This window comes from Alligator mississippiensis, chromosome 3, assembly GCF_030867095.1.
Source record: "Alligator mississippiensis isolate rAllMis1 chromosome 3, rAllMis1, whole genome shotgun sequence".
In the NCBI taxonomy this organism is placed as follows: Eukaryota; Metazoa; Chordata; order Crocodylia; family Alligatoridae; genus Alligator; species Alligator mississippiensis.
In genome coordinates, this window is record NC_081826.1 from 41,710,807 (window position 1) to 41,736,498 (window position 25,692).

The 25,692-nt window shown below is 43.3% G+C and overlaps 1 protein-coding gene across 18 annotated transcripts in view; it reads right to left on the minus strand.

Annotated features, from left to right (window-relative positions):
• CPQ (carboxypeptidase Q) overlaps window positions 1-25,692 on the minus strand; it is a 390,605-nt gene that overhangs the window by 346,285 nt on the left and 18,628 nt on the right. For all 18 annotated transcript variants that reach the window (XR_009460667.1, XR_009460659.1, XR_009460668.1 and 15 more), the window contains one exon: window positions 13,090-13,545. Coding sequence is in view for 7 of the 18 variants with exons in the window: in XM_019495714.2 (XP_019351259.1) it covers window positions 13,090-13,516 (427 nt within the window). In the remaining 11 variants the exon portion in view is untranslated. The remainder of the gene's footprint in view (window positions 1-13,089; window positions 13,546-25,692) is intronic.

The window sequence follows — 25,692 nt, forward strand, 5'->3', positions numbered from 1 at the left end:
CAAGTGAGGATGCAATATACTCAGGGGGAACCCCCAGTGGCATGGGGACCCCGGCACCAGTGAGGGCACAGTATCCTCATAATGGGACCCACAGTGGTGTGGGGGCCCCGGTGCCAGTGAGGACGCAGCTTACAGGGTGCTTAGACCCCAGCCCCAGAGAGGGGGCATTTGAGAAGCCCCAGTGCGGGTGTAGCAAGCCCCAGGTGGGGCACTATTGAGAAGCCCCAGCACAGGTGTGGTGAGCTCCAGAAAGGGGGCGACATTATTAGAAAAGCTCAAGTTGGGCACAGCAAGCCCCGGAGAGGGGAGCGCTTTATTGAGAAGCCCAAGTTGGGCACGGCGAGCCCCAGAAAGGAGGCGACATTATTGGAAAGCCCAAGTTGGGCATGGCAAGCCCCGGAGAGGGGGGGCGCCTTATTGAGAAGCCCAGTGCAGGCGTGGCAAGCCCAGAGAGGGGAGCGCCTCGTTGAGAAGCCCTAGGGTGGGCCTGGCAAGCCCCAGAGAAGGGGACAGCACTTGAGAAGGCCCAGAGAGAGGGCAGCAGTGCAAGAGAAGGCCCAAGAGAGAGGATCACTGTACAGAGAAGGCCCCGAGTGGGCACGGAGAGCCCCAGGAGGGGCGGCATAACAGAGAAGGCCCGGGAGACGGGCGTGAGTACAGAGAGAGAGACAGACCAACGTCGATTCCATCTGCGAGGCTTGGGGCGTGGTATCAGGGGTGGTTGGAGCCACGCATAGCCCATAAGGCTAGGGTGCTCCGAAGCACCCGTTTGCAAGGCAAGACCCACGAGGGGTCCAGGAGTCTACAGGACCAGAGGGTACAACGGACCGTGTCCAAGAAGACGTGAGGCAGCCTCCCAACTGGTTTGAACCATCAAAGACATGGCGGGCGAGAAATAGAGGGTGGCCTTGGGCCAACTTGGCATGGAGAGCGGGCCTTAAGGAGATCACGACCCTCCTGTAGGACCCCGCCGTGACAAGTACCTAGAGGATAACAAGGTAAATAAAGCACAATCAACATGGGTTTGTCAAAAGCAAGTCCTTAACCAACCTGATTTTCTTCTACAACAAAGTAATATGCTTAGCTGATTCAGGGAGAGCAGTGGATGACATATTTTGACTTTAGCAAAACTTCTGACACTATCTCCTGCAAAATTCTCATAGATAAGGAAATATTTTCTGTGAAGACTGCTACAAGGTAGAGGTATATCCGGCTGGCTAATCACTGGAGTTACTGGATCAAGAGAGACTACATGCAGATTTAAGGACAGTTTTCAAATACAATAAGAACTGTTGTAAAGAGGATGGTGATTAATTGTTCACTATCAACAGGGGATGGGACAAGTGGTAATGGGCGTAAGTTGCCATAAGGGAGATTTAGGTTGCACATTAGGAAGATCTCTTCTTAAAATGCCAGTGTTAAGGTCTGGAATAGATTACCTAAAGAAGCTATGGAATATTCATCACTGGAATTTTGTAAGCGCAGTCAGACAAAATCGTCCGGGATAGTTTAGACAGAGATGATCCTGCCTTAACATCCTGGGCCCCTCTCCCCACCACACACATTTCCCCTACCATCCAGTGATTATAGAGGTGAGAACAGCCTCATCCCTGCAAATCCAGGGAGGTGCCAGGAAGAAAAGGCCCACTGCCACAAACTTCCCGAGAAACAGGAGAAGGGTTTAGAAACTGTTTCATTTAGAAATGGGTCCAATTAACAGGAGTTTCCTTTGGGTGGCTGCATGGGAAAAGAAACTTGCTTCCACTGAGTTCTGCTGTGCAGGCACCTGTGTATCTCAGCAAAATTCATCTCAAGTTTTAGACTCAAGAGATTATAGGATAAGTGTGATTAACCAGCACACATGCACAAACACAGTAAGATGCCTTAACTGTTTAACCATATGAATCCAATATATAAGATTGTGTACTTTTACACTGCTTCCAGCTAACACTAGTAGTCAGTGCAACTTTGTACAGCAGGCCAACAGAATTCAGGAAATCCTACCCCAAATTTAACCTAAACTTCAAGCTTAAAAATATATATATCAGACATATTTAAATCTAATGTTGAACTAAAAAGTTTCACACCATTCTAGTGTTGTCCTTCAGAAAACTACTGTTGTATATAGCAATGCAATTTTAGATACTTTTAATTAATACTTAGAAACACTTTGAGGATAGTTATAAGCAACAAAAGGAAAAAACAGAGCAAATTAGGAAGATGTAGAGAAGCAGAAGGCTTTCATCAGAAAAGATTTTGTAAGAGCTTTTGGAAATCATGATTCCAAATGCTCTCTTGAATGAAAAGGAGAATTACTTCATAAAACTAAAATGATAAAGAAAGGTATTCCAAAAGGATGGGAGGCTATTCAGCTACAACGCATAGCACAGGGACTAAATACACTGTGCAATTCTGAGGGGAGGAAAAAGCAGGGAAAAATAAATGTTATGAAAATATTTACATTTTCCAATTATTACTGGATCTTCTTGTAATAGCCTGGCTGAAGCAACTGTAAAAACCCTGCTACATAAATACAGACAACCTAGTTTTTAGTGGGGACTGAATATGACCCCAGAGACAAAGCAAGAAAGCAACAGAGCCAACTGAGTAATGGGTTAGATCCACAAAGGGATTTAGATCAGTGCTGCTGTAGCCAATTTCTAGGCACCTGAGTGAGGCACCCAGGCTCCTTACACAATGCATAGGAAGAGCCAAGTGCCCAAGAATGGAAACCACAGAAGTCAGGACACTGAGTGCTGAATCCTCTAAAGCAATGATGAGAACCTTAAAGGAGTGGTGTTGGGTCAATCTGCAGGTCCAGTCTGTCTGTGGGCCCAATCTGACATGCACCAGATTGGGCCCCAGTCTCATGTCTACCATATCATGCTCATGGCTCCTGCATCTGATTGGGTCCTCATTCCCCACGTGTGCCAGATCAAACCTGCTACAAGGTCCCCATGTGTGCCCCGCCAGCCTGAGCCCCAGCTCCAGTCGGTCCCAGCTTCATGCACTGTATCAGGCCCACCACCCGAACCCCAACCGTGACTCTGCATATGCCAGATCAGGCCCGCTGCCCCAGCCTCAGCCCCAACCCAGATCCTGCACAAAAGGGAACAGGCCCACGGTCCCTGTCCCAGCCCCAGCCCCACACATGTCAGATGGGGTCCCATCAACCCAGCCTCTGCCCTGACCCTTACCCTACACACAACTGATCAGAGCTGTTTTCCCGGCCCTGCCCCCATGTGCACTGGCCCAATCCCAAGCATTGGGTCACGTCATCTGGCCCGCTGGGCTTTGGAATTTAGCAGTGAGAGTGTTAATTGCTACTGCCCCCCCACCACCAAATTTCTGAACCCTTGGGGAGCCCCGCAGACTGGATCACATGGCTCCAGAGACTGGATCTGACCTGCAGGTTGGAGGTTGAGCACCCCTGCCTTAAAGTAACCAGCATAAAATGTCAAGGAGAGAGACAGGGCCTTTGCCCTGCTGCTTGAGGAGCTATGTCAGTTTTCTTCCTCAAAAAGTCTAGTGGTCATCATGGTGGCCCCTTCCTTATTCCAAATGTTTAGAGTATTTAGAGCACTCCTTGTGCGTGGAAAACCAGCTTCACATCACTCCTCTGCTCAGTTTGGTGTAAGGATTTAAAGCCATATTTGACACCTTACACAAGACTGCCCCAAGCTCTGAGCTGTTCAGTAGTCTGGGTTTGGCCTCTCTCAGTCTTTTTTCTTGAAGCAGTTCTTCACTCGGTATCAAAGAGTAAAATACCCACTGGAACAGAGACCGAATTCTAAGGTGTCCCACTTCAATGAGATGACCACCAGCCTAATTAAGTCATTTTCACTGCCTCTCCAGGCCATGGTTATTTAAAGGATGTGAATTTTAGCCTTTGATCTCTATGTGGATCTAGTCTACTACTGTTAGCTGTAGGCAACCAGCTGTTTACACTGGAACAAATTAATATCTTTACTTGAGCACCGTGGCCCGCTGACAGATGTGGGAAAAAACCCAGCCTTTTACTTGCAGTTCATTGTGCCCCCACACCAAGCACAGTGCATGCCCAGAAAAGAAAGCATCAGTTTCACCCAGCTCACCTAACATCTGTATAGATTGTGCACTTCAATGAGGCTTTTATCTAATAGCTGATTATCTAATAGCCGATTCAAAAAGCCCCACTGAAGCGCATGATCTATACAGACTCTGGGCAAGCAGGGTCAAACTGATACAGTTCGTCTTCTGGTAAAGCAGGGTCCCCCCCCCCCCCCCCCCAATCTGTCAGTGGCCATTTTTTAGGTTTCTGCTCCCTATAGGCCTAGCTAGAGCCCCGAGTTCGGCATCTATGCTACCTGCATAACGCTCAGGAAAAGACGCTTTAAAATAAAATCCAAAAAAGCCATTACAGTACAACCAAACAAAATAGGCCTGTGGGCTGCATCTGGGCTGCCAAGCAATTTCATCCAGCCCACGGGCAGGTGCCTACCAATTCACTGCATCTGGCCCAGCCCTGTGCTGCCCCTGCTGTGCTTGCATGGGGCCAAGCCCCACTCACTCCTGCAATGGCAGCACATGCTTCACTCTCCCCTCGCCCGCTGTACAGCCCTGACCTTGGCCCCGCAGGGAAGCAGCAGTGGGCAAGGGAAGTGGTGGTGGTGGCAGGTTGGTGGAGAGTGGCAGCAGTGGGCAAAGGGAGGGAGGAGAGGGATGGGAAGGAGTGGGGAGCAGCAAGCCGGAGGGTAGGAAAGTAGGGAAGCATTAGAGGAAAGGCAGTAGCAGCAGTGAGCAGGGAATGTGGTGGCAGTGGCAGGAGTAGTGGTGGTAGCAGCAAGCAAGTGAGCAGGGGAGAGTAGCGGCAGTGGCGGGCAGCAGCTAAGCAGGAGCATGGGGCCCGTGCTGATGCCCTGAGGCTAGGGCTGGCGGGGACCTAGGGTAGGGCAGCAGGAGCATGGAGCTCAGGCCAGTGGAAGCTAAGGGTCGCCCTGGCTCCAATGCATGCAGCTCCTATGCAGTTCCCAGGTTCTCTACCCAAGTGGCATGCCTCTGTGGGGAGCTCTGTGCAATGGAGCTGGTGGCTGGCCCCGCTCACTGCTATGCACAGGTCTTGGGGAACAGCTGGGAGCTCAACACTACGGAGCCAGGCCAGCTCTGCCCCTCTCCCTGACACCCCAGCCAAGTCCCATGATCTGCACTGCTGGCCTCAGCACGCGGGGCTCCCCCCAGCGGCATTGGGTTTGGACATGTGAGCTCCATGCAATGGAGCCAGCAGCCCAGCCATGTGCAGTCCTGGGGCTCACCGGAACTGTGCAATGCCGGGGGGATGGGAGGGGGTTTCTGCTTGCTGCTGCCACTGGCAGCAGGGTCGGTACACCACCCCCCCACACCACTCACCCACCATATACATGCATCTGCACCCCTTATGCTTACCTCAGACCCATGCCCCCCCCCACACACACAAACACCTTCCTGACACCCTTCCCCTCTACATACCCCGCAACTCCTCCCACACACCCAGTCCTCCACAAACCCCATACCTACACACACCCCCACAAACCCGCTATACCCATCCTCCACATCCACACACTACCACCCCACATACACACACCACAGCCCCCCACAAACCCTATACCTATCCACACACCCCTACAATCCCCCCCACACACACACATCCACCCACATACCCCCCCACAGCCCCTCACAAACTCCATACCCACCCATATCCCCCCCACAATAAACAAGAGTAAGATTTCATTTTGAGCTATTATGCAATCACCTCTACATACACAACATAAACACATAAGTCAGCACAAAAATATTTTTTAAAGTAAAATTAAAATATGTTATTGTAGCCGTTTGATTTTTAGTATGTAATTTGGTTGGGGGGTTTTTCTGGGATGAAGAGGGAAAGCCTCCTTGCCGAAACAAATACTTCTGGGGCAAGGGTTGGGACTTCTGGTGGCAAAAAAGTCAGGGATCAGGGGTGGAACTTCTGGTCCCAAGATAGCAACCAGGGGTGGGGCAACTGTCAAGGGGCAGGGCTACCCTTGCAGCCCTCAACAGGTCACCAAAATTTGTTAAGCAGCCCTCCAGCCAAAATAATTGCCGACTCCTGCATTACAGTGTTTAAGGGCTGTGTCTAAGCCCCACTCTCCAGAATTTGCACAAGTTATTCTGAGCTACAGACAGCCAGCCCCAAACCCTCGACTGGATGAAAGAATGCAAGTCTATTTTTTTCCAGAAGTCATAGCAGTACCACTGCCACAACCTTGTATCCAATAGTTTAATGGTTAGAGCACCAGGACATAAAAGATCTTTTTTATTCCCCCGTCCTCCAAATATGATTTTTTTTCCAACTTCTTTTTTTCTTGTTGAGGAAAGTCTTCAAAATCTGTACAATTACGATGAATAAGATAACCATGTCTTATCCATGCAACTTGCATGAATTAAATTTAGGGGGGGAAAAAGCTAGAAAAGATTTTAAATTTTCCTAAGTAATCCAGAAGGAAAATTACAAGTCTTCATGCTTAAAACAAATGAGGAACTTGATAAATTATCTCATTTAGTTACCTGTATTACAAGGCCAACATACAGTAAGTGCTCTGGTACCATTCCAAGTCTTTCTTTGCAATTTAGTGTTCATTTGCTAAAACAAAGATAAATTTGACCTTTGAATATTTGATTTTGAGGATTTTGAGACGTCCTTTTCCATGTTTTTACTCAATTCAGTAAACTGTTAATTGCCCTTTAGAGTTCTAAAACTTCAGGTATGTTTTAAGAATTATAATATGTTAGGATGTAACATATTTTGAAGGCTATGTAGAAAAAAAATAGAGTACCCCAAAAATTTACTTCTGAAGCCTGAACCACAAAAAAAAAAGTGAAACCAAAACCAAAAACAGACCGATGCCTTTAAAAAGTATACATCTGTTAATTTAATACACACACATGAGCTCAGTTGCTTCAAATTAGGGTGGGCACACCATAGTGCAGTAAGGTGTAGAAATGTATACATCCCAGTATGCCTATAAAGTTGCTATGTATATGCTATGTCTGTATCTGTTTGGTCCCTTTGTTTAACTAAACTCATTTTCACCAATCTACTTACATGATTTAGCAATAAATCAGCTAACTTGGTTAAAACAGCATAACTGTAGGTAACATCACAACTCTACACATAGGCTGGAGCCTGCTTCCACCGAAATAGGCAGAACAACTCTCATTGACTAGACGAAAACCAGGACCAGCCAAAATGTTTGTGTTAGCTGTGTTTGTTTTCACTAGTCAACCATTTGTTCCCTACCAATACATCATACTACTTGTATGAAGAATAAATAGAAACTAAAGCAGAAAACAGAACATTCCTCTCTAGAGGAACTTTTTAGGGTAAGTTATACTTCGGGGCTTATACTATTTGTCAGCGTCTATTTAAAATGATATGACAGAATAAGACACACACCAGGAAAAATAAGATTCATTTTAACACGCACACAAATATGAATTCTTTGATAGCCTTATGGTCTGACATCTGCTAAACTACTACTTTCCTCTCAATTACAGGATTCCCAAAGCAACAATTATATCTATTTTCCTTCAGAATTTTCAGGATATTGTCTGTACTACCAAAAATCAAATCCCTATATAGTATCTGCATGCTTTGCCAATGGTGAAACACTGTTAAGTCCAGGGCAATGCCCAAATACGAAAAGCCTCTAGCTGGGGAACTCCCTGAAGTAAAGTCGTGGTAACATTTGATTTAAATTTTAGCTATGAAACTTTCTTTAGGAAGTACTGAGCATCTTCACTCCTGCTGACCTCAGTGAAGTCAGAGGTTCACAGCACCTCATAGGGGTACTTTATTTAAGAAAAAACCTAAGGCAGGCACAAAAGTCACCGGTGAATTTTAACTAGATCAAAAGAAAAGTAAAGTAAAATCCAAGTCGAATGAATTTCCATTACTGAACCAGCCTTTTACAGAGACCAAAGCCATTTGTACTGGTGACAAATGTCAAGATCGAAGATTTCTGCAAGAAATTAATGCACATCTTGCAGTTAAAAGAAACCATAGCAACTTTTTATTTGAAAGTTTTGTACCTATTTTGCTACAAGTAAACCTAGTACTACCATAAAGAAAAAGTTATCAAATATTTTTCTTCACTATTTTCAGGCTTCTACTCTCTCCAATTTGTGTCTGGTCAGTTTTACTGTTACTTTATACTCCGCTGGCACTGAAGGCACTAACTAAAAAAATTCCTTGTAAACATTAACCAGGAAACAGGGAAACTTTTATTTAAAAAAAGAAATAATAGTCTGTGGTAACAGAGTTTTCATTTTAACTAATAATTGTCCTGAACTTCATCTCAATTCAAAAGGATGTTTTTCCTTAAAATGGAGGAAGTCCAGGAATGTCTTTGAAATCTTGGAGATAACTTCCCTTTCAATGCCATTTTCCCTTTACTAAAACATGCTAATCTTCTCTCCGTAGCCTCCTTCCTCCCCCTTTTTAAGATGAACTGAGTGTAGAAACCTGGCATCCTGACAGTATTTAGGCCAGAGTACAACTTGAACATATCAACAGAGTGGTTTATTTTATGCCTATCATAGACTAGCAGGCACAAACTCTAAAGGCTCCTTATGGTTTTACTTAAGTGTTCCCCCCAAGTAGCACCTCCTTATATTTGATGGGGCTGAGCAAGCCTAATCACACATAAGCCCAACCAAGATCCAAAAATTAGACATTCTCTACTAGGTAGAGGGGCTTGATTTTGTCAGTGTTATAAGGATACTTACCCTATGTAAAGAGTAGTGATTAGTGGTCTGAACATTTACCCAAAAGATGCCAGACACAAGTTCAGTTTCCTCTTCTGCTCAAAGAAAATAAAACCACCATCTTACAACTCCCAGGACCACGACACAACAACTAGGCTAGGCTATTTTGAAGTGGAACACTCTCTTCTAGGCCTGTGCAAAACAGCACCATTTTGTTTCAATTTCTGTTCCACCGTTTTGGAGAGACAGTGTTTCATTTCATCATTTTGTCTCCTTTTGAAGCACTGTTCCATTTAATTTGGTCAAAACTGTTTTGACGTTTCCCCCATAAGCTATAATGGGGAATCATGAAAATGCCTGTAACTTTATTTCTTGTCTCATTCAGATGAAATTTGCAAGGATGGTAGCTCCTTCTGAGGGTATGAAGCCTGCCAAATTTTAGGGAGTTCGGTGCAGGGGTTTCTGGGAAACTGCACCTCAAACTGCTGACAAGCAAAACTTCTGTCACTTGCCGGCAGCGGCAGCTTCCCGTCGTCCTGCATGCAGATCTGGGGACCCGCACCCCTGGGAAGGCTGCGGAGCTGAGCTCCGTGGGGTTGGCAGAGCCGCTTGGAGTGCAGCCTTGTTGTGGGCTCAGAGAGCAGCCCTGGCTCTCCCCCACATCCCGTCACAGAACTGCACTTAGCTGGCTCTGCCAGCCGCACAGAGCAGAGACCAGCAGCAGGAGGCGGAGGAAAGCTACTGGCCAGGGCTGTGCTCAGAACTAGGGCTGTGTTTCAAGTGGCTCTGCCACTGTCTGTCCGCTGCTTTCCACTGCCTCCTGCTGCCAGACTCAGCTCCATGGGGCTGCGGAGCCTCCACCCGCCGAGCTGTGCTCACCAAGGCTCCGCTCCAAGCAGCTCCTCCAGCCCCACGGAGCTCAGCCCGGCAGCAGGAGGCAGCAGGGAGCCAGTGGCGGAGCTGCCCGGAGTGCAACCCTTGGCTGGTGGCTGTGGCCAGTACCTCTCCCCCACCTCCCAGCACTGGGCTCAGCTCCATGGGGCTGTGGAGCTGCTTAGAGCACAGCCCTAGTAAGTACAGCCCAGTGGCTAGAGGTCTCCACAGCGGCCCCTGGATCTACACAAGGAATGACAACAGGCTGCCGTGGCTGGCTGGGACCGGTGCTGAAGCCAAGTAAGCCTGGCTTCAAAACTCGAAATGCTTCAAAATGTTTCAAGTGACTGCATTTCATTTCAAAGCTGTTTCAAAGGCTTTTGTTTTGTTTCACTGTTTCAAGCTCAAAACACATCCAAACAGCTTCAAAACAAAACACCCAGTGAAATTTTGCACAGCCCTACTCTACCACTCCCACTGAAACAATACCACTGCACAGAAAAGAATTCAAGATTGACTGGGTCAGAGAGGAAGCAGAAGAGAAGGCAATTCAAGTCTATTATTTGGAGCACTCCCTAGGGAAGGGAAAGTCTCACATTTCCCACATCTTGAGCAAGGACTCTAGTTATTGGAAGGTAATGAAAAAAAGAGTGCTGCCATTTTTAAGACAACAATCCCTGCTCAATCTTTAGAAAGAATCTGTTGGCACCTACCTTCATTATAAGGTTTGAGGTTGCATGTAGGAAATGCAAGACACAAAATTAGAAGAGAAGAGAAGAATTAAAATACCCTCCTGTCCTCCGTGTTTTCTATTGGCTAGCTGCATCTCGAAGAGTGCCACCTCTAGCCTGTTCTCTGTTTAGTGTGATGGCTGTTTTGGATCCCATTCTCAGTTTAATTCCCCTCATGTATAGCATAGGACCTTAAGTGTTCAAATTCTTTGTTGGACCTAACCCTAAATCTTTAACTTTACAGTTTTATCTCCTTCAGTATAACATTTGCAGATCTCCAAAAAACTGTTACTTACATGTGCCAAGAGTGGTTCATAGCTGGGGGGAAAAAAAAGAAAAAGAGTGGAGTCTTTTTTTTTCCAAGGACTTTTATTGACATTATTTTGGGAACAGGATGAGTCGCTCTTTCCCACAAGTTCTTAGATAAACTGAAATAAATCAATAATGCTAACAACTGTTGAGGGGAATATTTTGAATATTTTACGGAATTCTTTGAATATTTTGCAAGTGGTTTACAATAGCTCAGTCCCCCTTTTCTTGGGATTAGGACATGGGAACAGTACTGTCTGAGGCCAGAGAAGCAGATCTGGGAAGTAAATTACCCAAGAATCAGAAGTGATAAGCTTCCAGCTTTGAAAAACAGTCAAGAATGCATTTGCAGGTTTAGGTTTGAGACAAAACAAGCATTTTCATATCAACCATATTCATGAAGAATGCCTCATACAGTATTTGAAAGCTTGGCCAACTTTATTCCAACCAGGCAGTTGGTACAATAAAATATGACCCAAAAAATCCTTGCCTCTTACATAATTATTGGACTATCATGGCTACCAATTCTGTGCATGTCTTCCCCACTATGAAAATCTGTCACGACCCAGACAGAGTGAAGATTTGGGGAGATAACAGAAGGTTGTCTTAACAAGAGGAGACAATAAAAAGGGATATAGTAGAAATATATCTTTAACCACTTTTTTATGTTGGGCAGCAGAAACTGCGCTCTAATATATTTGAATTGTTTCCCTTCCCTTTCTACTAACAAAGAAGTAGAGTATTAAGAAGACCAGTACATGAGTGGCAGAAGAAGGCAAGATAGAAAAAGGTAAAAAATAAACTGTAATCTAATCCTCAAATCACTGTCAGTACAGTGTTATCTATGGAAGAAAGAAGATATCACAAGTAGTGGTCAGGCCATTCTACTGTAAATATAATCTAGATGCAACCAAGAGAAGCACAAGAACTGGATTAAAGTTTGAGCCCATTTTGAGATATAAAATTAGTATCTCTCAAAGAAGCCAGAGGAGCGGGACAAGCCAAACACAAATAGGTAAAGAACTGAAGGAGGAAAACTGCATATAAACTAGTTTTCTTCCTGGAAATACTCACTGGAAAAACTAATAAGTTGCAGGTTCTCTCCATTCAACTGAAATTGCTTGAGATGGAGGACACGGTTTTCAGTTTGGTTTTCTTTATAGGCAGCTTGGATAGGAAGTGGAATGGAGAAAAAAAAAAAATGCTAAATGGGATTAATCTACGCTATTAATTTTTCTTCCCAAGGGCTGAACCTTCTCAAGAGGCATTGATAGCATCAGTTCTTTATTATTTCTCATTTTAGGAACACCTTTACCTTAATATCCCCCAAAACATATTTCACAAGTTGATACGAGTAGTAGCAAACCATAAAACTCACTGTTTACATTTTAGATTTCCTTTTTCTTGATTGTTGGGTTTTGAGACACTTCCCCACACATAATTAGACAGCTTCTACAAACTATCTTCATGTATTTCAATAATGCCTACCATATGCAAGGTATTTTCCAGGCCCAGAGAGACTGCTCTGAGCCAGAAGAGTTTAAAGTTTAAGGAATAAAAAATTAACTGTCATTAAAATGTGCTGATCAGACTTCATAACAGTTGTATCAGGTGATAATATTAAATAGTAGTATAGTCCTATAGAAATAAGACTATACCAGGAATGCACAATATTTGTATATAAGAGGAGTTCCCAGACAGTTCTGCCCGCTCCCATTTGTCTGATTCAGAAACTGAGCTAACAAAACTGTACCAGTTTTCAGGCAGCACTGGTGAACTGACCTGAGGAAAGCAAAACAGCTCTAAATTACCAGAAGCAGAGCATGATCACTGAGGTACATTGTTATTTGACCTTTAATTTGTAATCCTGGCAGAGATTCATGCTAAGAGGTACGGAAGGAGATTCTTAGCAGCAGGCTCTTCTGAGAACAGTCTATAATTTCAATGCAGAAAGAATACATTTGAAAAAAAATCCATGACAAAATTTAAGGAGCTTTGTCAGCTTTTGTTGAAAGTAGTGCCTGTTCCTGAAGGAACGTGTACCAGGGGAGCTGGGGTTGCAGGAGGGCCCCAGGCCAAAGGGAAGCCTCGCTTCAAAGTCATGGCAGACGAGTCAAGGGGATCTCCTGACGTCAACTGGGGTAGTCCTTGGGGTCCACCCACAAGCCCAGGACACGTGCGATCAATAGTACGGGCTAAGGCAGCACAAGAGCGCCTAATTGAGCAGAGGCAAGCACAGAACACGTTACCCAAAAACTTAACACAGGATAATAATCTCTGGCTTGCAGCATTTTTACAGCAGGAGGAGAGCACTAGTTTGTCTACTTCCATTATTACAGGGATCTTGTTAGTGCCATCATAAACACTGGGTTCTAAATGCAATTGATACTTAATTCCAAAGGAAGTGAAAACTTACCTTCTGGAGGAGTTGGAACACTGCTTCCAAGTCCTGAAATAGAAATGCTATGGCTCCTTGGTGCCAACATCAGAGCAAACTCTTCTCCCCGTTCCCAATGAGGCACTTTTACAGGTTCCAGGTGCACATTTTCCAGCCCTTCCTCCTGCAGGGCACTGAACATGTATTTGATGGCAAGGTCTAGATTTTTGGAGCCACTGAGTCTGGGTCCTACAGTATCAGCAAAAACTGCCAGTCTTTCATAAGATCTGTTCTGGGCATTGCCATAAACAGCAAGGTTAATAATAGCCTTAGCAATATCAGAATAACCAGCTATTTCCCTTTTAACATCTTCAGATATTTTTCGGTAGCTGTCATCTCCACTCAAAGGTTTCCCAGTACATTTCAGTAACAGATGAATGAAGGCTATTAAGAACAGGCATTTCATTTTCCTTCCTCTTCTTTTAATCAGTTGTCCTGTTGAAGGGGGAAAAAATAGACCATTTTAAATCATACATCCATCAACAGTATTCTGTTATTTGTTATTTGGCCTGGCAGGAAGGCAATATTGAGCACAAATCTGATGAAAGCATTTTCATGTTAAAATGAACTGGCAGAGAAATAAATTCAACTTAGAAACAGAGTTATCTGGAACAAATACAATGGACACTTAAAACAACAAGGCACAGACAAGCTTTGTTACAATTTAAAGAAACATTCCCAGAATGCAACATTTCTTTAAATAATCACTAAATGAAAGACTAGGCAGCTTTTCATTCAAGTCAGCTGTAGTTTTGTAATTGGCTCTCCCAGAAGGAGGATTGGCCACAACTGTTAACCCAAGACAAACTGATGATCAAAGAAGCTGCATGCAGTTCATTCAGTCAAGAACCTTTCTGAACCATTCATGAATAAAACCACTTCAAATTTAGTAATTCTACTAATCAATAACATGCATTCGCTAAACAAGAGATTTCAATGTAATTTACAATACTAAGTTCCCACTGTCCCCATATGGTACGTAATACTTCTCCCATGGCACAGAAGCACAATTAAACTGGGAAAGATTTTCTGACTTTCCAGACAGTGACCCAGGAACTAATTTTTTTGAGGGTGCTGAGCACTTACACTCAACTCCAGATGAATTTACACAGCTAAAGCTACCCATTAACGTGGCATTTTGGGACATTTACTATGATTTTAGATCCTACTGCCCATGAAAAGACATGTAATTAAGTCTGGACTAAGAGGCGGGGGAGCTCCTATCCCCAGCAGTGTTTCTGCATTTTCATTTAATAGGCCATTGGATGAAATGGAAAGACAACAATGGGCATACGAGCAGAGACCAGAGCCTGGGTCTCGTCTTCCTCAGCCATGTCACAACCCAGTGATTTTGGTGCCTCAGCACAATGGAATTTTCCCGCCACATGAGAGCCTCTTGCACAGCAAAGGGTTTTGTTGCAACAGAGAACCCTGGTACAAGACAGTTCCTGCCATTTCGTATGTAAATTTGTGTCCCATTATTGGCCAGTTCTAAATTATTCCTACGTGGTGGCTAGTAATTGGCTTGCTAGCCGTTTAAAATTTCGTGCAACTTCCGCCCAAGTCGGAGAACTTTGAGCACTCTGCAGAGTGCCTCTAAAAGAGATCTGACTTGTGGCTGAGCTGATCGATAGACTGATCACCTATCGATTCTCCTCCCTGTCACCGAGCGCAATCCCAGACGTACCCTTTCCCTGCCGGCTTAAATTGTGGACAGATTAGCTGGCCTGAGCCTTGCCAGCTGGAGCAACTCACATAGTTGTTCAAGTGACCGAACCACCTGCGTCGCGGCTACAAGCAGCATAAGTAAAAGTTTTTGCAACCACTAAGCTGTGTCTGGCTCTCCATTCACCAGCCCGCCCAAACGATCGAGTGATTTTTGAATCATCTCGAGTCGGCTCCGGTCGGCCGAGACAAGCCACAAAGCCAGACTCCCTCTGACTTGCTGGGTAACCAAGGGGGAAGCATATGTATGGTCAGAAGGAAAAGCAAGTCATTTTCAACAGAAGATATGAAGGGCATCTTTAGCCTTGCTGGGCCCACATCCTGATGGTTAGGCCATTTTGCTAGGAAATGGAAACTATAGATTCTAGAGAAGAGGGGCCTAAGAACCTGCATCTCTAAATACTAAATCACAAGTGCCCTAACCACTAGGACACTGGTTTAAAAGGTAGGAGGATCCTCCCTTTCCCATGACTTACGAACTATTCACAGGGGAACAGGATCCAAAATCTATACAAGCAGCCTGCAATGCCACTTATACAGCTAAAGTTGCTGCATAAGTGCTACTTACACACCAAGAAGGGAGTTGGATTTGGACCTTATCATTCCAACAGATGTCAACAGTTGAAAGTGATCAATACCTCTGAAAATCAGGTCCTATGTAACTGGGTCAATGCCTCACACAAGCAGAGATGGGAACAAAATCCAATCTGTTTCAGCAAGTCAAATGGAACAATTTTGATACATGTTCAGCATCCAAAGAGTGAACAGCAATTTCGTAACAGAAACACCAACAATGTCCAAGTTCTGATAATTGCACAAGGTTGGTGTCTATTCTAGGTGCCTCTACATGAGATGCTACTGCGCAGTACCGTTGGCAGGTGCTAAGTGTGATGTGACACTACTGAGGAGTCGTAACAAGCTACTTCACAGTAGCTTGTCGCTACTGTACAGTAGCGCGTGAAAAAAAAACCATGCAGGGATGGTACTGCACAGTAACACCAGTTACTGCACAGTCATTTAGTACTTGATTATGTAGACATGGTCTCTAGGTACTAATCATTTATTTTTAAAAAATGCTGCAATTATCCATATTATCCCTCTTTTAAGGAGTTCTTAACTAGGTTCTCTCTGCCCTCAAGAAATATTTAAATTACTTGTATTTTTGACAAACTTGGAAACTTCTGAAAGCACTTGAAAATTTGGTAAGGTTCTTTCATAACAAAGAAAACATGACTAAGAATCAGGATGTAGAATATATAAAAATCTATTATTATACACAAAGGAAGATACTAAATGTTGTACTTACTTATCAAACACTTAAAAAAAAATTAAAAAGCAAGACCCTTTACATGGCCCCAGATCTGTAGCTATTAAAAGGCTATTTTAAATAGGAAAGAATACTGTGATAATTAAACACTGAAGAGTTTGATATAGTTCTTTGCTACATTTATGGGTTCTTTATAACCCATAGTAAGAAATAAGTGGATGTTTTCTTATACAGAATAACATTTGCATCCAAAATTAAGGTTCCTTTTTTAAAAAGCAAAGATAGGCCTTTTTTTTTTTTTTTACAAAAGAAGTTATTCTTAGTAATGACTGTTCCATGAAGGGGCAAGAAACCAATTTGTTAGTTAATGTTTGCAATGTGCTTTGAAGTTGAAAAGAGGCACAATGCAGAAGTAACATTTAAAAGCTTTTACTGTTATATTTTCCAGGTATATTTCTTCATGTCTATTTCATTTAAAATAGTTCTAAAAAAGCCACACCAGGAAGTTCCAACTGCCTACAACCTCACTCAGACTATCTCCAGGGATGCTGCATTTCCTGGGTACTCTGTTTCCAGGAAGACTTAACTTAGGTCACACAGTAAGCCATGACTCCAGAAAAAAAAAAAAATCTTGTTTCATATATTCAGCCTTTCAACACAGGGTGTATGTTATTTTGGGTGAGGGTGCTGTATGTGAGAAAATATGGTGTTGCCCTGTGGGGTCAAGCCAACTCTCAGGATCTCAATACTGCACTGTTGGACAGGAGGGTGTGACACAATTGCATATATACAAAACACACAAATCAATTAGGTGCACACACACACACACACACACACACACACACACACTACCAGCTCAGGCACATACACATCCAAGCCAGCCTAGGCACATGCATACCTATCACCAATTCAAGCACATACACTAGACACTGCAAAAGTTAGACACAGATCACTAATTCGTATATCATGCACACAATGACATATATATGTATACACACACACACCAGTTCACACACATACAACCCACCTATACATACACACAGGTAAGTTCCTAATTTGGATGGTACAGTGTGTGTGTGTGTGTGTGTGTGTGTGTGTGTGTGTGTGTGTGTGTGCGCGCTTGGGGTACCTGGGGGACAGTTCAGGGGAGGGGGGGGGGGAAGAGAGAGAGAGAGAGAGAGAGAGAGAGAGATTGGGGGGGGGGGGGAGTTAAAGTGTAGGGAGTGAAAGTTGACAGAACTGGGATTAGAACCAGTGGACTACAGAGAAGCTGGCTGAGGAACTAAGGCTTGGGTTTACTTAAGGTAGACTGGGGCTGGAAACTGAGGCAGACAGCTGAGATATTGGGGAGGGGCAGATAAGTGGTGAAAAGGAAGAGACAGCCAGGAAAGAAACTGAGGCAGAAACCTGGTTGCCCAGGGGAAGAGGAAAAGGCAGTGGGGATAAGACAGTGACAAAGAAACAGGGGGTTTGGAGGCAGAGAGGAGCTCAGGACAGGTGTTGGAGATGGCAGTGAGCCAGAAGCAGGAGAGGGAGAAATGAGACGGAAGTTAGAGCGGCGAGGAGCAGAGATTGGAGCAGGGCCAAACCATAGTAAAGTAAAACCCAACTTAGGGTCCGAATAACAGTTTTATTAAACAGACAACACACTACACAGCCCCATGAAGTTATTGGTTCACACACACAAGCACTCATAATGGCAGCAGGAGAAAGAGACTGAGTGGAAGGGCTGGAGTCCAGGTAGGGAAGAGAAGCAGAGTACAAGTCCTTGGTTGAAGAGGGGTGAGGGGTGATAGCTACCTATCCAGGCTGGAAAGGGATCCTTGTCTAGTAGGTATTGTCCAGAGGGGGGGTCACCGGCAGGACAGTCTTCACTACTCCTTTTATGGAGCAGACTACCTCTGATCTCCTACAGGGAGGACCTGTCCAGGCAAGGTCAGTCTTGTTCCAGAGGGCTCCAGGTGTTCTTACTGAGCATGTGCAGCCTTGGCACAATGGTGGGTTGTCTCATCTTTTGCTTCTTGAATGCTAAGGGTGGTTCCAAGGACTGGGTCATTGGTCCAGATATTGGTGTTGATGGTTTGGTCATTCAGGGGGAGCTATTTTAGACCTACTGCCATTATCTCTCAAGCACCCTCATTCATCCCCATTCATTCAGGAACCAAGTTATACAGGAGGAATAGGTGTGAGTCATGGGTTACACAACCGGCCATGGGGACAGGATGGAGACTTAACGAACAAAATGGAAACTTGACATGACTTATGCTAACTGACATCTGTAGGTCTAGATTATATAGTACCAGTCAAACAGTAATATAGAATAGTAAAAATCAATATAAATGTAATAATTATACAATATAAAGGAGAAAAAAAACCCAAAACAAATATTACTTGTTACCAAAATAAAATGCTGAAGCTTATCCTATGTCTTAGCTCACTTATACTTCATAGATTTCATAGACATTAGGGCTGGAAGGGACTTCGGAAGATCATCAAGTCCAGCCCCCTGCCCAAAGGTCAGGAAGACAGCCGGGTTCATAGGATCCCAGCAAGATGAGCATCCAGTTTGCTCTTGAAGGTGTTCAATGTGGGCGCTTGAACCACCTCCGGTGGCAGGCTGTTCCAGACCTTGGGGGCTCGGACAGTAAAGAAATTCTTTCTTATGTCCAGCCTGAAACGGTCTTGTAGTAGTTTATGACCATTCGACCTAGTCGTCATCCCTTGGGGCACTCTGGTGAACAAACGTTCCCCCAGATACTGGTGGTCACCCCTGATAAACTTATAGGTGGCCATCAGATCACCCCTGAGCCTGCGCTTTTCCAGGCTAAAGAGCCCCAGGGCTCTCAGCCTGTCATCGTAGGGTCTGCTTCCCTGACCTCTGATCACGCGCGTGGCTCTTCTCTGGACTCTCTCAAGCTTCTCCACATCCTTTTTGAATTGTGGCGCCCAAAACTGGACGCAGTACTCCAGCTGTGGCCTCACTAAGACCGAGTACAAGGGGAGAATGACGTCCTGAGATTTGCTTGAGAAGCATCTATGGATGCAAGCCAGCATTTTGGTCGCTTTACTAGCCGCAGCATCGCACTGCAGGCTCATGTTCATCTTGTGGTCAATGATGACCCCCAAGTCTCTTTCTTATCTATAGGGAATAGAGAGGGAAAGAAAATAAGTTAGAAATGGTTGGGGAAGGGGCGGCAATGCAGTTTAAAAGAAAAAAAAGAAAAATTGGGGGTTTTGCTACAATGGCACTCAGATCCTCATGTAATTAATAATCCACCAAGATCACTGCCCATCACACCATCCCTTCCATAAACGTATCAAGCTTCATCTTGAAGAAATTTATGTTCCTTGCAGACCCTGGGGTCTTGCAGTATGGTCTTCTAAAGATCACTCTCCTAATGGCTAGAAACCGTCCTCTGATTTGCAGTCTACTAATCAATTAATCAGGGGTCCGTGGTTGGTCCAGTGCTTTTCAACATCTTTATCAATGATTTGGATGTGGGGGTGAAGAGCTCCCTGGCCAAGTTTGTGGACAGCACCAAGTTATGAGGGAGTGTGGTCACACTTGAAGATATGCTGCAGATACATGCAGACCTAGACAGGCTGGCAAGTTGGGTGGATCGGAATCAGATAAAGTTCAACATTGAGAAATGTAAAGTGCTCCATCTGGGGACAAAATCTCCAACATACTTACAGACTCGGTGGCACCAAACTGACTAGAACCACAACTGAAAGGGATCTGGGGTAATAATAGACCATAGGATGAACACGAGTCATAAGTGCGATGCTGTAGCCAGCAGGGCAAACAATACTCTGGCATGCGTCAACCGATGCATCTCAAGCAAAACCGAGGAAGTGATTCTTCCGCTTTACTAGCATCTAATTCTGGGTGCCGCACTTCAACAAGGACATGGAAGAGCTTGAGTCCAGGGAAGAGCCACCTGTATGATCAGAGACTTGCACAACAAGCCATATGAGGAAAGGCTGAGGGACTTGGGCCTCTTCAGCCTCAAAAAGAGAAGGCTGAGAGGGGACTTGGTACATCAGGGGAGTACATCAAGGGCTTGGTGAACAACTGTTCATCAAGGCACCCTTAGGAAAAAAAACAGGAATAATGACCACAGACTTCTGGAAGACTGTTTCAGGCTTAACACTAGGAAAAACTTCTTTACAGTTAGAGTGTCCAGACTGTGGAATAAACTCCCTCCAGAGGTGGTGCAATCACCTACCCTAGAGATCTTCAAGAGGAGACTGGAAAGTCACCTCCCTGGGTTCACTTGACCCCAGCTGTCTTTCCTGACTAGAGAAAGGGGGCTAGATGCAATGACCTTGCAAGGTCCCTTCCAGCCCCTTACAATCTATGAATTTTTGACCACTTGGTTCAAGATCAAATGGGTACAAGAGTTGTTCTTTAAGTTAAACAGCTCCTTTCCCTCCTCAATATTCACTCTACAATATCTTTCATACAGAACATTCATATCTCTTCTCAACTTTCATCTTGCTAAATTAAGCTACGCATTTCTAATATAATTGGATAATTTCTCTATTTCCTGTAAATCACCCAACTAGCCCACCTGTGCATCTGTTCCAGTTTTAAAGTAATCTTTTTTCAACATAAGTGACTTGAACCTTGCACAACAGTCTGCATGGGATCCTACCAAGGCCTTGTTCAATGTTCACTATACTGCTAACTCCATTTTCTCTTTATACAAGGTCTTCATAAAGTCCTTGCACACTTTTAAACTTTAATAACTTAGGTTGTAGGTACGATAGAAACAATCTGTAAATGGCATTTCAAAGCAAACTTATTAAAGTTTTAGAACAACTAGAGTACACAATGCTAGACTTCGTAAGTACTAACAAATTTATTCTTAAATAAGATGGAGCTCCGTGCCACTATGTTCTGAATGTACGACAGCACCTTGTCGGGACCCAGGGCAGCCGGCCAGCAGCTCTCCCTGACTCCCACCCGGGCAGATAAGGGTCCGGGGCCTTAGAAGGCCGTCAGGCAGGTACTTGTGATGCTTGGAGTGGAATTAATTAGGCAGACGCTTATCGGTTGCAAAGCAAGATTATTTACTCATGCCGTCAAGGTGGTGAATAGCGGAGGTCAGAGATACTTGGTTAGTTACAGCTTAAGGTTCATAGGTCATAGGTCGGTCTGCATAAGTGTTCTTTGGTCGGGCAGATAAACGGAGAAAAAAAAAAATCGGGCCGGCAGGTCGTTGATTTACGTCTGATAAGGTCGAGACGGGGGAGACTGACAAGCGATCAATTTGTCAGTTATTCTCACGCATACGTTCAGAGGTTTTTTCAGGTGTGTGTGCGGAGGTCTTCCGTTCTTCACGGAAGTGAAGACGGGTTTTATTTGTATAATAGCCAATTGCTTTTTGCCACGTCATAAATTTAATTAGAATCGCCAATTATCTAGCGGTCTTTGCTAGGGTGTTATCATAGGGACACTCCCGGACACTCCCCTGTCATTCTGACCAATTACAATGATTTATGTACAGCACAGAAGGCTAAGTTCTATTTCACGTTAGTGTCGCAGTTATAAATTTCTTTTTGACATGCGCAGAAAAAAAAAAAAGCGGTTACTATCATTATTGTTAACCCTTAGTTAACCTAGTGCAGAAAAAAACTGTTTTGAATGGTTTTACTTGTTTGTGACATGGGCACTACTTAATTTGGTTGTGACACACCTAAATAACGTTTTCCCAGAGAAGTGGATAGGCAAAGGTGGACCAATTGTTTGGCCACCTTGTTCACCTGACTTGTCACCGTTGGACTTCTTTTTATGGGGACATGTTAAAAGTGTAGTTTACTTGTTAAAACCACGTTCTTTGGTGGAACTTAGGGCTAGGATCACCAATGCAATTAGTGCAGTAACTCAAGAGCAACTGGGAAACTTTTTCAAGGAGTTGGAAGATCGGATTGAGCACTGTATCATGATGGATGCTGGTTATGTTGAAGTTTAGCATTGTGTACTCTAGCTGTCCTAAAAACTTTAATAAATTTGCTTTTAAATGCCATTTACGGATTGTTTTTATCATACCTACACCCTAAGTTATTAAAAGTTAAAAGTGCACAAGGACTTTATGAAGACGCTGTATGTAAGAAAAAAAAAATGTTTGTAGTACTATTCCCCTTGCTGAGTTCAGCCTGAACTTGCTCAAATGGCAACTTTATTTTGAGGACCCAGAAATACTTAAAGCAACAATGCTAATATTTATAGCCCTCTCAAAAAAATATTGGATGCACATATATTTGGAGCCCTTCCAAAAGGGGGGACATTTAAAAAGGGCAGCAGCTTTTACATTCTGATTGTTGAGTGTGAATGAACTGAGAATAATTCAACTAGAGCAAAACAGCTTCAATTTTCACATGGTTCTGTTACACTGGGGTCATTCTCAGCTAGGTAACAATTAGAAAGTAACAGTGGCTGCCTATCTGAAACATTCCCTTTTTGAAAGGGCTCCAAACATGTGTGTCCACACCCTTAGATAACTTAGAATTAAATTCTAATTTCGATGTGGTTACAGCAGAATCAAAACAATAAATCATAAGAGTAATACATCACCTGAACAAGCAGAGTAGACTCTGGCAGAGTGACAGCGCATACTTCAAAATCAGAACAATACTTCTTTTCATGTTATTGTATTCCAATTAAGGTATTTAACCTACGTATCAATAGGTGCTACACACATCAAATATGCACCATTATCTTAACAACAGTATCAAAAAAAAATTTGCAGTTGCATCTACAGCTAAAATGCATTTGTTTTAAGAAATAATTTATTTCTTAATAAATTATAAAATTTATTTCTTAATTTATTTCCTAATGAATTGTAACATGTATTTGTTTGTGTCAAAAAACTTGCAATTATAGAATTTTTTTTTTTTGCAAAACTCCTGGTCTAATAAAAGATACTATATCTACTACAAGTCCCAATTGCCTTTTCCTCTAGACCAATATGACTACAACCTGGATACCCGACACATGGAAGATATCAAATTTTGGCCGATTTTTTAATGAAATCTTTATATTTTCCCAAGCAGGAAGCAACTGTTTCTACCTGAAACGTGGGATCCTGCCTTGGTTTCAAGGTAATTTGCATCATCACTGATCCAAACAGGAAGTGTGAGGTCCCATACCAGCTATGAACTAACTGCCCAGAGGAGTTTTCCATCTATTGACTCCTCTGCAAAATCCTATGAAATATGAACTTTCATTTCTACCCAGGAGAACTTTTACAATCTTTTCTCCAATGCCCGATGAAGGGTGTTTGTGCCCAAAAGCTTGCAATTAAAAGAATTTTTTTTTTGCAAAAATCTTGTTGGTCTAATAAAAGATATCATCTCTATTACAAGTCCCGATTTATTTTGTTTTAAGATTCTTCAGCTGTGTTTTTCGAGGACATGCCATAAAGTTCCCGAGTCTTAAAACTTTTGTCCTATCTTTGTTTCACACCAACAATTGCCTAGTTAAAAATACTCTTGCCTTTACAATCTAGCCCAGCCTAACTCTTACATAACCTAACTCCTTGTTTTCACTAATATCCAAATTCTATAAAGCAATTACTTAACCTGGGAGGTCTTGATAGTAGAATGAACATAAGCCACTAATGTGAACCCACAGCCAGCAAAGCAAACAAAACACTGGTATGCATCTACCAATGCATCTCAAACTAGACTAAGAATGCCATCTTCCCACTTTACTTGGAACTTGGTGAGGCCACAGCTGGAATACTGTGTCCAGTTCTGGGCACTGCACTTCAAGAAGGATGTGGACAGGCTTGAGAGTCCAAAGGAGGGATGCATGTATGGTTAGAGGTATTGAGAGCAGGCCACACGATGAGGATGAGACATGTGAGTCCTTTCTTCTCCAGGCTGAACACACCCAGGGGACTTGGTGGCAGCCTAAGTATAAGGGGCACATATCAGGGACTAGGAGAATATTTGTTTACCATGGCTCCTCAGAGGAAGACTAGGACTAACTGTCATAAATCGCTAGAAGACCGCATTAGATAAGGAAAACTTTTTTTACAGCTTGAGTGTCCAGGGTCTGGAACAGACTCTCCCCAGAGGTGGTACAATCATCTACTCTGAACATCTTAAAAAAAAAAAAACATCTGGACATGCCCCTTGCAGGGTCATCTGACCCCAGCAGTCTTTCCTGCCCAAGTGCATGGGGACTGGACCTGCTAACTCTTAACATCTATGAAACTTTTTCCCTTGAAAGTTTTTTGGTTAACACTTGTCTTTATTAAAAATATCTTGCTTAATACACCCCAAATCGCATTAGTCTTTTTCACAGTTGGACTACACTATTGGTTCACGGTCATCCTCCTATTAGTCAATACACTCAGGTTCCTGTCTTTCTCCATCACCTTTAATTTACAAAACCCACAGCTTATAAATAATTTATTTTACTGTTAGTCCCTTTACAGTTTATATTATTAAATTTCACATCATTCCTATTGTTCTAAGGTTATCTAGCTCTTTTGGCGGAATAATCTGATCCTCTTCATAGCCTTCCAGCTGCTCAGCTGTGTTATCCACAAATTTCATAAATGCACATCCAGTCTTACCTCAATATCACTGATGCATGTTTTAAACAGAATGGACCCCAGGACCAATCCCTGAAGTCCACCACTAGCACAGTCTCTCCAATCAGGAAACTCCTTTTCAACACAGTGATCCACGCTATGTTTATAGAATTAATCCCCATTTTCTCCAGTTTAGCTAATAATGTCCCGTGAAGCACAATGTCAAAAACTTTGCTTAAATGCTAGCTACATTAGGTTCACTGCATTTCCTTACCAATTGTCATGTCATACAAAGAAAATGGATTGGTTTGATACTGTTGTGATAAATTAAATTATTTAACTCTTGTTAAATTATTTCCTTTCATAGCTAAGACCCTGAAAAATACTGCAGTAAAAACCAGAGGACCTGTATTTACATGGCTCACTTTTTGAATACAAGCACTCCTTTTGCTAATCTTCATTCACAGGATACCATCCATGAACATATATATAATCCTTGAAATGCATCTATATATTTTTCAATCACAGAGTTCAGAATATCAGGAAGTCTTTCAAAAAGTAATGTAGATTTAATATACAAGAAAGTTTGACAGTTTGCAAATTCACAGTTGTGGAAAGCAAGAAAAAAACGCTTTACAAAAAGCATTCTTTTCCCCCATCCCAGCAAACGTACTGAACCATCTGGTTGATTAGGAATTCACAACACAAAGTAAGCTCTTCTCTAGGATGCTGATCATGCAGAGGCCTCATAGGATCAGAATGAGAGGATTTTGAGGGTTACCTCAGGACATTCAAAGATAAAACTGTATGACAGAGTTATAGATTTAGTTACTGTTTATTCTGTGGTTATGCTACATAGACAGCATTGGTGTGTTTTTATTGCTAGGCAGTATGTTTTCCCGTTCCTTCCCCTTGGACCAGTTAATTACATGCTCTTAGACACCCTCTGGTAGAGACATTAGTAATTTTCTCAGGACTACTCTATGTTTTCTTCTGGTTTTGCCAAGCTCATCAAAAAAGTAAATGAGCCAATTTGATTCT